At 34.5% G+C, this 15,350-nt stretch overlaps 1 protein-coding gene across 1 annotated transcript in view; it reads right to left on the bottom strand.

Moving 5' to 3' along the window:
• The window catches only part of DCDC1 (doublecortin domain containing 1), a 145,046-nt gene that overhangs the window by 113,633 nt on the left and 16,063 nt on the right, over window positions 1-15,350 (bottom strand). Inside the window, 1 exon segment of the mRNA XM_058662276.1 lies at window positions 3,468-3,620. Coding sequence (XP_058518259.1) covers window positions 3,468-3,620 — 153 coding nt within the window.

Below are 15,350 nucleotides of genomic sequence, written 5' to 3'. Positions count from 1 at the left end.
CACCAGAATTAGGATAATACTTATCAAAATATTCTAGTTATTCATTTCCCCATTTCTGTCTGAATTTCAACAGACTAGGCACTCTATTAGCAACTGGGAAACAATACTGTAAACAGCCTTTACATCATTCAAATGAAACTTTATAAACTCTTTCAAAAATTAGATTTGAAAAGTATTATGGACTCAATATGTAGAAGTCTCCAGGAATTTTGGTGGTTACAGGGAAAAAAAATTTAAAGCGCTAAATTGGGAAGGCATTTCTAAAAGAAAATAAAATGTTTCCCATAAATCATGTTTGTGCTTAACACTGCCCATCAGCCATCCTGAATCATTATTTCTATAGCTGCCTGGCACAGCTCCACCAAGTTTATGCATCTCTACAGCATTGCCAAACAGACTGACATATTTTGTTTACTGACAGCAACTAAAAGCTTTATGTAGGATCATAAATAAAGAAGATCTTGTTTAAAAATCACTAATATCATTTTAAAAGGTAGTGCACGCTTGTGTTTTGGCCTCTGTTTGGCTGTGTTAGGCCTCTGAATGACAGCTTCCCTGCTTGAAGCACACAGAAAGAACAGCCTTCCTCATTCACTGACAGGACTGTGGCCTTTTCACACGTTCCTTCCACAGCAGTGTTTGTCCCCAAACACTGGAACTCGACACAATGGCATTCCTACTCCAACACCCCCACCAACAGCACCACTACATAACAGGAATGCTAATGAGATGGAACAGGCCCTGTCCCTGAAAGTGTTAACTACATTTCATAGGAATGCGTTTATGCCATTTGAGAGACTAGCAATTAAATACATTCTGCTTAGCTCTGAGCAATTTCAAGAATGTTTCCACTTTTAGGGAAATAAATGTGATAAATGTAAGACTAAGCGACTTTATGCTGCCCTAAATACAAATCTCATTTTAATACACATGAATCAGTATATATTTAAGAACACTCTAATGCAGTATGCTTAATTCAGTTGCATGTTAATAATAGCCAAGCCAAGTTAAAAATTGAAAAACGAGTAAGTTCCTAAACATAAAATCAACTTGTTTTATTCAAAAGAAATTCCCTCTGGGAATAACACAATTTAGTCTATAATCTTTTGAAAGACCCCAAAACAATTCTGTTGATTTAATGTGTGATGTCAAAAGTGGAGTGAGTGGAAACAATATTGAGAGCTAATGTAATCTTACAATTTATCAATTTAGATTTGTTAAGGAAACAGGAATTATTTTCCATCTTTGTCTCACTTACTGAATGATTCCTTAACACATTCTTACATAAAACTACATGACAAAGCTATTCGAAAGGCCAAACGAGGTAAACACAATGCAAATAAAGTTCATCAATGTTATGAGAGATTTTTTTGCTAAGAAATTCTACGCACAAAAATATTGTCAGGTTTAACATTTAACCGCTGAAGGTCTTACAGTAGTGTCACTACAATAAGTTTTCTAAACATTGCAAATATTTTAAAATGAAGTCATGGTATAAAAATACTAAAGAACAGAGCCTTGAGAATACATACTAGCAAGACATATCTGAAGAAAGAGAATTTGCATGGGAATGCACAATGAGAACATTTCTGTTTCTTTTCTTAAGTTTAATATTTTACCGTATGGCTTACTGATCATATTAAACCTGCTAGTCCAAAGCTTTAAAGGATTAAAATTCAAGCAAAGTAAAATGGTAGTTAGGAACAGCACGAAACCCTAGGTTTTAAAATGTTCTTAATTATGGCAGTGTGAAAATTCCTTACAGGCTGATCAAAAGAGACACTAAACGTCATAAATCTTCTTCACACTTACACTTCATGTTTAACAAGATGCATTTTTAAAAACAAAGCACTAATTCCCAATCCATTTTTTTTCCCTTAGAATGCACAAAACTCTTTTAAACATAGTATAGCAGTATGTATCTATTTAAATTTAAAGTGTTTTAGACAGTGGAAGAAAAAGATGCCATTACATTTTGAGATGTTTCTTCCCCCTTACTCTTAAATTTTATACAACTTAATAGATGTTTGGCTTTGTTTTGATTTAAATTGTGCCTTTCTTGTATTAGAAAATACACACGTTTTACATAACATTAATTAACGTAAAAATAGAATAAAATTCTATAACAAGTCATAATTTCATTGATCATATTCCATCCTATAAATATCATAGAACCTCAAAAATTAGATATTAGATATTTTGATACATATATACACCAAATTTTGCACATAACAAAGAACATTAACATACATTTTGTATATAATTAATAGAGAACATTAAAAGAAATTTGGATTTTTTCCAATATTTATTTTATAAGCACTGCTATCTAGTAGTAATATTAATTCCATTTCTGGATTCAGCAGAGTCAATTTAAAAAACAAAAAACACAGTTTTCAAATAAAAGTTTCTCACGGGAAGATGTTTCTTGCTAGTACTGGTTATCGCAGTTGAATACTTGCTTCCAAAATGAACCAACACAAGGTGTCCTATTCTGAACTAGCCAGCAGGAGGTGCTGTGTGAACACAGAGACTGCCATTTCAGGCCCTCCTCCCCTAATCCTTGCAGGCAAAAAAAAAAAAAGGATGCTTTCAAAATATTCATTTTCCAGCAGCCTATGGCCTGAAATAATCAGTTGTGTTCAAAATTGGAGCCTCCCAATTCATAATATAAACTCTAGTCCTTATTTAACATCATAAAAATACATGTTTTATGTTCTTAAGATCCAACACAAAGAGAACTTTTGTGGGAAGTGTACTTCTTTTTTTAATAACATGATTCTGCTTTACAATGCAAATCCTATTCTTAAATGAATCAAAATTTACAAATATGTATTTAAGAAATCAAGGTGTTTACAAACTGACACAAATTCATTCATAGAAACATAATTATAAAATAGATACATAGACACTAAGGGAACAAAGTTTAACTTGAGTCAGGTACGTTTGACTCTATTTCAATATTTTTGATTCCTGAAATTTAAGTAAAACAAGCATAAGCAAAGTAATCCTCTGATGTAAAGTTAATCCATCATTTCCTTCCCCAAAATGTAATTTGCTATATTAGACTATCAATTCCAATACCAGTCTGAATTTATAGTGAAAGCAAAAATAAAACACTAAACAGTTAAATCTTCAGGTGACTTAGAAGTTGTTCATTTTCTTAAAGTAACTGTACAAGTTTCCACGATAGGAGTTGCTTTCAGTTTGAACAGTGTGCAGCAAAGATGAGACAATAAGATATCTCATACCAAAAGACAAATACAATTAGTCCCACTACTGTTGGTTTTGAGATTAGAGAAGAAGCATTTTGGCTCGCTATCGGGCACTGCCTCACAAAATACATGTCACAGTTCTTTTATGACACAATGCCAATCACTGCCTCTATATGACCAAGTACATTTTTAAGACATAACAAAGCAGTTGTTAAAGAGGGATGACTCACCTGTTTATAATCTATAGGTATATATTTTTGCAGACTTTAATCGTTGGAACAAGGCCACAAGAACTCCTTAGATGTACATCTTAGCTCCTGAGGGGCTGAGACCTCCTCCTTCAGAGACCCAAAGTGGTCCTCGCAAAGGTGGGATGGAATTTTGCAAAGCATTGTTCAAGCAGAGAAACTAGGTGAGAAAAAGAAGGGAAAATAATTCTTTGGACCCAACCGACACACACTGCCTGAGCACAGTCCAAATACCAGAGCTAACTCTTAACATCTATTATTTATATCTGACCTGGGTTAAGTCTTAGAGAGGCAATTCCCGCATTACCAGTGGCTACCATGAAGGATGTATTTATATTGAAACATCCCCCACCCCCATGCAAGACTCCTAAGCTTTGTGAACACACCTGAATAGTTCTGAAGTGTGCCTAACTAGCTGCGCAGAGTGTCATGGTGTGCACTGATTGCCTTATCTTCTCATTTATCACAGATGAGTTGGAACCAACCTTGCTGAAATCTACTTGCATTGTCCTGATAAAATTGTAAGATCCATGTTGTTTCTGTATTATAGCTTCCTGTAGAGGAGTCCACATACTTGAAACATCACATCTAGAATTTATTCATAAAATATAATCCTCACCTTTAAAAGCCATCTTTATTCAAGGCTTATCATTCCTTAAAAAAAAAACTATAAAACAAGATGGTAAAACTGTTTAAAAATAAGGGGGATAATGTTAAGCAAGCATTCTATTGTACCTTTCTGTGTTTATGTTTTTCATATGTTGGATGAAGACTTAGGAATGCAGTATGAGCACACATTTAATAAAACAGTGAAGGCTATTTACTTGTGGGCCTGTATTCCAACATCCATATGGACTTGACAGACATGTTTATATACTTTTTCACATGATTAGCTTATAAAGTATTTCTAGTGTAAAATAGTCAAACAACATGGCAGTGAACTAACATTTTTCAAGATTTAATTTTCCTCTGAAAAGCCAGAAATAAATAACAAAATCTAGGGCACACTGGAAAACTCAGAGAGATGAAAGGATTTTTTCAACTTGGTCTTTAAGTTTATGCAAATAATGCAAATGCAGAATAAGTGTATGTCTTGATACCTATTCTGATGCATTTTTCCATTCTAAAAAGGAATCCAGTAAGAAAATACATTCATGCTATTGGTTATATTATACTTGGGTATTTTGTGCAGAGAGGCTAGCATAGCATTCTGGAAATTGAATTACAATTAGGTTCAGCTTAACTGCTCAGAGGCTGAGTTATGCAAATGGCCTTTGCTACTGGTATTCTGCTGATTTTGCTTGGGGTAAAAGAAAAGTTATGCATTTTATAGCACTCAGCTCAACAGCCCTCTACCAAGACATAAAGTCAAGTCTACATAGTATATTCAGTCCTAAAGAGAATGCTGAAAATGTAGTTTGAAATTTTCTACTACAAACAAAATTAAAAGGAAATTACAACCTAAAAATTGTTTAGACATCTCAGATATTTAAAATATGCATGAAGAATATATTTGAGAAACTAATTCCTGAGAATCACTTGTCAATCCAATTTTTACACTTTTTGAGCAATTATTTTTCTCTGTAACTGTTGTCATAGCTAATGCCTCAAACTTTTAAAAACATAAGATCACATGCATCATAAAGGAATAAAAAACTAGAAGAGTGAACTTCTTCATAAATATATACTGTAAATCAATACTGATCATTTTTTTCAAACAAACCTAGATTAAGAAACATAACCACTTTAACTCAGTTCTTCAATATTCACACACTGTATGATTTTAAGTCATACACCATTAATTTGCACATTCACTGAATTTACCACATTTTTTGAACATTAAAAGGCACAGTATAAATAGCCATTAGGTTAAAATAAAGTTAAATAAGTGATGAATACGAATAATCGTCAATCTAGAGATAATCTTAAATTTGAATCAGAATATTTTATCAGACTCTCTAGTGTTTGCCACAAAATAACTTTGAAAATCTTTATGTCACTCCAAGGCATTCTAAAAAGGTATTTTTTTTTAGAACTTTCAACAACAAAACTCTATTTTTTTCCCCAGAGCTTGTATGCTCCCAAAGAAATTTTTTAAAAGCACAGTTTAGAAAACATATAAATATATCTATAGACTATAAGTAGTGTCAGAATTAATATTGGATGGAAAATAGCTCCCATGCTCCACATGATTTATGTAATTAGGAATACTATGGAAACCAGAAACAGTAAAGCGAAGAAAGCAGTATTCACAAGCAGGTTTTATAAGGGAATTCAGAATCTGCTCTGAACTTGCTGAATAATCTGTTCAGTATTCCAGAATCTCCCTGCTGGAAGCACGGCGCTCATTATAATGACGAGCGCACTAATAAAGGTTAGCCTCTGAACTAGGGATTAGAAAGTTCTTTCTTTTTGGAAGCTGCAAACTAGTAACTTTGATGATTTTCTTGAAAAGGAAGACAAAGCACACTCCAAGAACAAACAATGTTTCCACTAACTAGGATGGTACAGAAAACATAAGAAAATGATATGCCTAAGTACTTGGAAAGGAAATATAAATCAGTCAAATATGTTACATTGAAAATAACATTTACTAAAGAATACCCCATTTAAAAAAAAAAAAAAGAGGCTAGGCCTAAAGTTATAAACTATAAAATCTAATTGACTGGTTGATCAAAAAAAAAAACACTGGACTTTTCCACCTCAACTATAGATTTTCAATGTGTGAAGTATTTAATTATTTTTATGTTCTAGTGGGTATCCATAATAATTTATACTAAATGAGAGATCATATATGTTCTTAACCATGATTTTCTACTCTCTTTTTTGGAGAGTTCTGCTTTCCAATAGAAGACATCATTCTTTTAAAGATACTATTATAAAAATACATGCAAGAAACTACAACAATGGTTTATTAAGATCGCTAGACATATATTAACCTCTAATACTTGTATGCAGAACTGCATGTAAATATTTCTCCTTCTGTGGAGTGTCTTTATATTGTAGACATTTCACCTGGCTTTCCATATGTACATGACTGTGACAAGAATTTACTTTGCTGTGTTTCCACTGTTTTCATTTATTAAGCTCTTAGTATTTTATAGTAAATGGTTTGGAAAGTAATCATTCCTTAAATTTATCAATACACACACACACACACACATCAGTCAAGTGAAATCATTCAACTAGGATCATTTTTGTCACTGGAAATATGAAAAGCTATGTTAATAATCACTTTTTGTCCATTTTATTTCATCTCAACTCCTGACGTTAGGCAAATTGAAATTTATCTAAATATATTCACTAGGTTTGGAGCTAAGATTGGAAATGTTTGGGAGAAAGTCACACAAACAGAAAGACGGTGCTAATACTGAACAACAAGAATAGATACATAATTTAACCACAAGTAGTAGCTGCACTAATTTCAAAACTATCAAGGAATACCTTTCTACTTCATGTTGTTCCATTTACTTCACGTTTCTTAACCCCTTCTAACATTGTTAACATATTCCTCAAGAATTGTACCAAAGATTGCCTTCTCTGTCAAAGTTGCACAAGTTATTTAGGCAGAATTAATTGTTCTCTCGACTATGCATACAATAAAATCTTTATTATTTATTTCTTTATTGATTTGTGTTAGTCTTGTCTTATTCCACTTTCATCCCCCAGTAAATCCTAACCACTTTGGTATTTGATCTTACAGTGGTTTTCTTTTAAGCTGAACTTACTATTATTTGAATGATATTAATTGCAAAGATTTATTGGGTATGATAGAATACTTCAATATTGGATACATTGCAGAATGGTCAAAACAGGTCAATTATTATAGTTAGTTAGCCATGGGTGATTTTCAGTTTAGTAAAAGCAGTGTTCAAAAAATGAGTAGTTGGTGAATAAATGATTATTCAAGCATTCTGTGGACAATCTGGTAGGTAAGTTTTAAAACTATGAATACAACTGTATAGCACCACATATGACTTGTAAATTTCTATAAATTAATAAAAGTCATCAAAATGAAATAAATGCATCAGCATTTCAAATTAGGGTATGTAATCTAGCTTTACTTTAATTTTCCTTATCCCACTATTTGGAGACTAAGGAGTAAAGTAAATATGGAAAGAAAACTTTCGGATTTGGCAATGAGGGCCTAACTAACACCCCCCAAAAAAGCAAGAGGTGGGTGCTTTTTAAAGTTGTTGGAGGGCTCGGTGTATTAGCCTAGCGGATAATGTTCTCGTCTTGCACACAAGGGAATCCAATATGTACACTGGTTCTAATCCTGGCGGCTTCCCATCCAGCTCCCTGCTTTTGACTTGGGGAAGCAGTTAAGGACAGCCCAAAGCCTTGGAACCCTGCACCCACATAGAAGACCCAGAAGACGCTCCAGGCTCCTGGCTTCAGATCAATGCAACTCTGGCCATCGTGGCGATTTGGGGAGTGAATCATCAGACAGAAGATCTTCTCTGTCTCTCCTCCTTTCTGTATGTGACTTTCCAATAAAAACAATACATAAATCTTTTTTTAAGTTCTTGGAAAACTTATGTATTCTAGTCAATCCTTTAGCATTCTACTTTAGCCTATTTATTATGCTTCTAAAGAGAAAGACATTTTACAATATTAAACAACATAGCATCATTGAATTAAGTTCAACATAATTTTTTAAATAATAAAGATCTATCCCTCCAGGAACTCTAAACATAACGTTCAAACACTAATTGAGAAAATAAACTGTTCAACCTTAAAGAGGACCTTATATTAAAACCATTTCATTGCTGATACATCAAAAATAGGAATGTACATAAAAAGGATCCAAAAATTGCTCTACAGAGAAACCACCAGGCTAATAAGATATCAGTTAAATACATATAGGAATTCCGTCAGGCTTCCTTTTATTAACATATCTTCCAAAAGTACATGAAATAATCAAAGACTTTGATAACCTGGTTCTTGCAACAAATTAAAAGTCAATTAAGTATACAAAATGTTAGTTTCTGTACTATTATGCTTTTCACACTTCATAGTACATTAGATCATGAAAGAGAAATCACTGCCACAAAACACACAGTCACCCACAAAGAAACTTCTATGTGTTTTGTGTCAGCAAGTAGCAGAATGCTGTCTCAAAAATACTCAGCTATGGATATTTGATCATTTGGAAATTTGGGGAGTTCTCACTAATTTCAAGGGAATTTATTTTAAAAATGGAGCTGATATGAAGATCCATTTTTGGACAAAAGAGTTCTTCAAAGATATTAAAATTTGTGTCCTATCCAGACAGTTTGTAGGGAGTTTGAGCTAATGCCCAGATATAGGTGTTATGCAGCTTTAGATGGTAGTCAGAAAGCTCCTTGTCCCAGTATAACCAGCAAATGCCAACTTGACAGCATGGTCTGCTGGGACAGTTTAACGGTAAACAACACGTTGTCTCCTAGGTTGCTTGATTTATACCAGTGTACTTTTATTCCAACAAAACTAAACTAACAGCTGCTGTGTGCTTTTGTTTATATGCTATACATCAAATCTTACTGTCCCTAAGGTACTTGTGAGAAAAGAGTTAGCAATCATTCTCTTAAATACAGATGCCTACCCAAATTTGGATTCTTCCTTTACTGAACAAAATGACAAGCACATGATTGCTTATACTTTGAGCAATCTTTCACAGCTGCTTTAGTTCTTTAGTGATCCTATTAAACTGACGGCCTATTGTTTATGGGGTCTACAGTGGTACAGTGCTGCTGTAAGAGATGTTGATTTGTATGATAGGATCAAACAGAATAGGGATGCATTGGAGGGGAGAATTTCATACGTCACATTGTTTTTACCAGAGTAAAATTTAATTTAGATATTATGCCCTTTGCAGGACACCTGGTTATTTTAATTGCTGATATGTGGGCAAACGCTGACATTGGGGATTAGAAGGTATGAGACCTTAGGAAATCCCCTCTGTTTTGAAAATGCAGCCTGAGTCATGTCTTTTCTTAAACTGAACGAAGTAGCTGTGCATTAAATATGCTGGCACATCTTCTGCTTGAGCAAGTGGACCGAAATGGTGTGAATTGTTAATGCCTTGCTGCTTTGGTTCACGGCTTGTGATTGATCATTTGTAACTATATCTACTCCTTGTTCCATGAAATCAAGTATGGAGTAATGGGTTCATCAGATTTTGGGGTTAAATTGAGAGTGAAGAGGTACTGTGTGTGGAAATAAGAGTTGCCATGTTCAGGGCTGGCCTTGTAACAGCATGGAATCTAAAGGCGATATTCAAAACCACTTCACTCATCATACGCTTACTGATTCTGAATAGGGCCCATTTGCAGGGGACATTTGGTAGTTTTCCAATACGCTTTATGCCTCTTTCTACTTCCACTACCATGCACATCTTTTTTTTTTTTCATCCACCCCCAGTAGCACACTGGTGGAACAGGTCAGCATACACAATTCATTTATTTAAATGACTTGATTTATACAAGGAGAAATAAGCTGGGATTCTATTGTCTGAATGTTGCCTTCTCCCTCAACAGAAAAAATAGCTTGCGTCTCTTCCAAAATGCAAGTATTTCATGAACTCAGATTCTTAGACATCCAAATCATCTGCTATTTAGGAATGATGCAAAATAACATAATTGCACTGATGTGCCCATACGTTAAGATTACTTACAGAAATATTGAGAAATTACTAATAGTCTATTTTTGTATGATTGTGGTATATAATAGTATAGAAAACTAGAATAGATATTATATGCTTTTTGGAACTTTAAAGTTCTGTATAGGATTTTAAAGTATAATTTTAGAGTAGTTTTAAAAAATATAATAAATAGAACTCAACAGATTTAATGAAAAATAGAAAGTAATGACCCTTAGAAATGTTGCTATATAACTAGTTACTGGCATTGCTAACATTAATTTATTTTCTTAATTTTTTAGTTAGCCAGAAAAGTTTGATGCAATTAGCATTAAATGAGCTGCAAGTCAACATTTGACCTAGTAGGATAAGATTTGGTCAAAAACACAATAAAACAGGAATAGAGTATATATAGCACTGATGTGTACATAAGCAATGTTAAAAAGCAAGCTAACTGTAAAATTCCTGAATTCCACTAATACAAACACAAAATAAGGTTCTTGTCATTTTTTTGTTCTTTACATCTCAAAAACCTAAATATTAACTTCCAAATACATATATCTAATTGTAATAGTCCTAGAAGTCACTTCATTGTGCATAAAGCAGTTTTATTCCCCTGAATGATAGTAAAAAGGCAAAATATTATTTATATTTGAATATTTCATTTAGGATCTATACATCATGGAAGATGTGTTTTAAAAAGTAATAGACTAAATAGTCTTAATAGTTTTAGCAATTAAACTGCAGAGTTTCCTTAGGGACAGTGTGGTGGCATAGCACACTAGTTTTCCACCTGAGGCACCAGCATTCCATATGGGTGCCAGTTTGAGTCCTGGCTATTCCACTTCTGGTCCAGCTCCCTGCTTACCAATCAAGAAAGTAGTGAAGGCTGCCTCAAGGCCTTGGGCCCAGCACCCACGTGGCAGACAGGGACGATGCTCCTGCTGCCAGCTTTTTCAACTAGCTCAGTTCTGGCTATTTGCGGCTATTTGGGAAGGAACCAAAAGATGGAAGATCTTTTTCTCAGTCTCTCTCTCTCTCTCTCTCTCTCTTTGTTTCTCCCTCTCTGTAATTCTTTCAAGTAAAAATAAATCTTTGAAAAAATAGAAAAATTAGAATAATACTTCATAGGATGGTAAATTTAAATATTCTTACTCAAATATCATTTACTGTCTTGGGGTGGAGTACTTTTTCAAGAAATTAATTTGTAACATCACTACTTATTTTCATATAACAGATTGATCATGAAAGTCCTTGACCAACTAGATTAAGGAATCACACTAACTGGCTTAGGATCCTGTGTCTAATACCTGCCTGCTATGTAACTTTCAGCCAAATTGTGGCCTATTAGGTTGAATTGCCACTTGTGATACTGGAATCCCATGTGATGTTGGTTTAGAACCTGGCTGTTTAGCATCTAATTCAGTTCCCTACTGATGTACCTGGGAAAGCAGTGAAAAATGGCTGAAGTACTTGTGGTCCACTTGGGTGACACAGATGACGTCCATAGCTCATGGTTTCAGCCTGGCCCAGCCCTTACCATTGTGGCTTTTGGGGAATGAAACAGTAGAGGGGACATATTCTTGCCCTCTCTCTTCCTCTTTCCCTTCCTTTCCCCTTTGCTCCCCCTCAACCCACCTCTCCTTCTATTTCATTCTTTCAAATAAACGAGTTCTTTTATTGTTCCCATTTAAATATAGACAAACATAACATCCAAATGTGGCAAATAAATATTATGAGTCAACATGATCTGTCTCATGGTTTCTTTCATGAAGAAAATTATAAAAGGGATCAAAATAAATGGAAACAAAATGAACAACCCTCACACACACAACACACATGCACAGGAGTGAGTGAGAGAGAGAGAGAGAGAGAGAGAGAGAGAGAGAGGAGAGATTGATGTTGCTTTCACAGGACTTAGACTACAGGCTACAACTTTACAGGTTCTCCACCCAAACACAGTTCCCTTACTATCTGGTCTATTGTAGAATTTTACCATCAATGAAACAGGAACAGTAATAGCCATATAAGCACATTTTTGCAGTAGAAAAGGAAAGAAAATACTTTGTCCCATAGAACATTCCACACTTATCAAAGAGAAACTTGGGAACATAATTGTGGCATAGTAAGTAAAGCTACTTGGTGTGATGCCAACATACTATTTTGTGGGCCAGTTTGTGTCTCTGATGCTCCAATTTTGAATTTCAGAATTCAAAGAATTTCAGAACTAGAAGAAACCTCATTGGAGAATGCAGTCTGAAATACGGAAGAAGTTAGTAAAGTGAAGAAAACCATCCAAGAATTAAGTGACACTATCAAAAGACTAAATAAAAGGGTGATAGCAATTGCTGAAGGCTTGAAAAGAGAAGCAGGATTACAAGATATTCAATAAAATAATAATTGAGAACTCCCCCAACATGGAGAAAGGTGAAACCAAACACTGGAAGTGCAGAGAACCCCAAACAGACTCCATTCTTGCCTTTTCACATCATCATCAACTCCCTTGGGTTGAACATAAAGAAAAGCTACTTAAATATAGATGAGAGAAATGTCATATATAGAGGAACACAAATCAGAGTCAGTGCTGACTTCTCAAAGGAGATCCTCAGGCCACCATAAGAGAATGCATTGACATATTCCAAGTTCTGAAAAAAAAAAAAACAGTCCAGACCAGAATAACATACACAGCAAAGCTTTCATTTGTATTTGAGAAAGAAATTAAAAAAAGAAACTTCTAAACCAAGCAAAAACTGACTTTGCTGACACAAGACCAGCCCTACAAACATTACCTTAGAATGTACTGAAGGGGCCAGTGTGATGGCTCAAATGGTTAATCCACCACCTACAAGTGGCAGAATCACATAAGGGTACCAGTTCCTGCACCGGATGCTTCACTTCCAACACTGTTTCTTGCTTATAGCCTGGAAAATCAGAGGAGGATGGCTTAAAACCTTGTGATCCTGTTCTTGATTGGGAGATACAGAAGAAGTTCTTGCCTTCTGATTTTGGATCAGCTCAGCTCCAGTGTTACAGCCATTTGGGGAGAGAAACAACAGGTGGAAGATCTCTCCCTCTATTGCTCCTTCTCTCTGTAAATCTGCCTTTCCAATAAAAATGATTTTTTAAAATGTACTGTACTTCAGACAGAAAAGCAAAATGAATTGAACTACAACCAATGAAGACAAAGGTAGAGAACATCTTAATAAAATCACAAAAGAAATCTAAAACAAACAATGAGAAGCCCAATGTGAAAATGACAGAACCAAATCATTAACTTGTTGATATTAACCCTGAATGTAAATGGTGTAAACTCATCAATCAAAAAACACAGATCAGCAGCCTAGATCATAAAAACAGGACCCATATATCTATTGCCTATAAAAGACACATCTCACCACCAAAGATACACAGAAACTCAAAGTGTAAGAATGAAAAAGGATATTTCATGATAATGGAAAGGAAAAACAAACTGGTATAGCCATTCTAATGCTAGACAGATAATATGGACTTCAATGAGAAAAGTATTAAAGCTATGTGTGTGTGTGTGTGTGTGTGTGCATAAAGTATATATAAGGTTATAAGGTTAGGGTTAGGTTTAGGGTTAGGGTTATAGATAAATCAAGGAGATAGAAACTTCACAATGAAGCAACAAACTTCACCCAAACTATACAACAAATGGACTTAACTAATTTCATTCCATTCTACACAGAATAACCATTTTTTCTCACCAATACACAGAACCAAATTGAAGACATTGCATGCCATAAGACACACCTTAGCAAATTTGTAAAGATTAGATTCATACTATCAATTGAATTCACATCATCATGGAGTGAAGCTGGAAAACCGCGAGCAAAAATACCTCAGGTATTATACAAATACTCAGAAGCTAAACAAGATTCCACTGAATGAACAATGGGTTATAAAAGAAATCAATGAAGAAAAAATTTTTTAAATCCTGAAAACAAATGAAGGCATGAACACAACATATCAAAACTTGTGGAACATAGCAAAGGCAGTACTAAGAGGAAAGTTCATTATAAGCAATCCCTATGCCAAGAAACTAGAAAGGCAACAGGTAAACAAGCTAAGTATATATCTGAAGGAGCAGGAAAAAGAATAACAAAATAATCCAAAATGAACAGGAAAAAAGAAATAATCAAAATAAAGGAAGAAACAAACCAAATAGAGACCAAAAGAAAAATACATAAAATAAATCAATCTAATAACAAGTTCTTTGAGAAAATAAAATGGATACTCACTAGTCCAACTGATCAAAAAGAAAAAAAAAAGAAAAGAAGAAGACACAAACCAATGGAATGAGAGAAGAAAAAGGAAATAGAACAACAGTTATCTCAGACATAAATAGAATAATCAAAAGCCATTACATGCAACTATGTGCTAACAAATCAGAGAACCTAGAAAATATTGTTTACCAAAACGGAATCATGAAGTAATGGAAAATCCAAACAGATATATAAGCAGGACATAGATTGCATCAGTAATAAAATCCCTTCCAACAAAGAAAAACTATGATGTCTTCACTGCTGAGTTCTATCAAAGGTTTCCAGAAGAATTTACAGCAAGAATTACTAGACAAGAATGTCCACTTGCACCATTGCTATAAAAGATAGCATTGTGGGCTTGGTTGGTAGCCTAGTGGCTAAAGTCTTACAACCACCAGGATCCCACATGGGTGCCTGTTTGTATCCTGGCAGCCCCGCTTCCCATCTAGCTCCCTCTTTGTGGCCTGTGAAGGCCAAAGATGGCCCAAAGCCTTGGGACTCTGAACCTACCTGGGAGACCCAGAAGAGGCTCTTGGCTCCCTGCTCCTGGCTTCAGATCAGCTGAGCTCAGCCACTGTGGCCGCTTGGAGAAAGAATCTTCTGATAGAAGATCTTCCTCTCTGTCTCTCTCCTCCTCTCTGTATATCTGACTTTCTAATAAAAATAAATAAATTTTTAAAAAATAACAGTATTGGAAGTTTGGCTAGAACAATTAGGCAGGAAAAAGAAATTACAGAAATTCAAACTGGAAATGAGAAAGTCAAATTATCCCTCTTTGCAGATGACATGATTTTATACATCAGAGAACCGAAAGATTACACAAAAGATTATTGGAACTCATAAGAGAGTTTGGCAGAGTCGCAGGGTACAAAACCAATCACCATAAATTGATGGATTTAGAAGACACAAACAACTCCATTATTGACAAAGAACTTGTAAAATCAGTCCCATTCAAAAAAGTGGAGAACAACTTTAATTACAA

This window comes from Ochotona princeps, chromosome 4 (genome assembly GCF_030435755.1).
Source record: "Ochotona princeps isolate mOchPri1 chromosome 4, mOchPri1.hap1, whole genome shotgun sequence".
Taxonomy (NCBI): Eukaryota; Metazoa; Chordata; class Mammalia; order Lagomorpha; family Ochotonidae; genus Ochotona; species Ochotona princeps.
The sequence above is the reverse complement of the archived record's forward strand: the minus strand, read 5'-3'. Positions and strand labels throughout refer to the sequence as shown.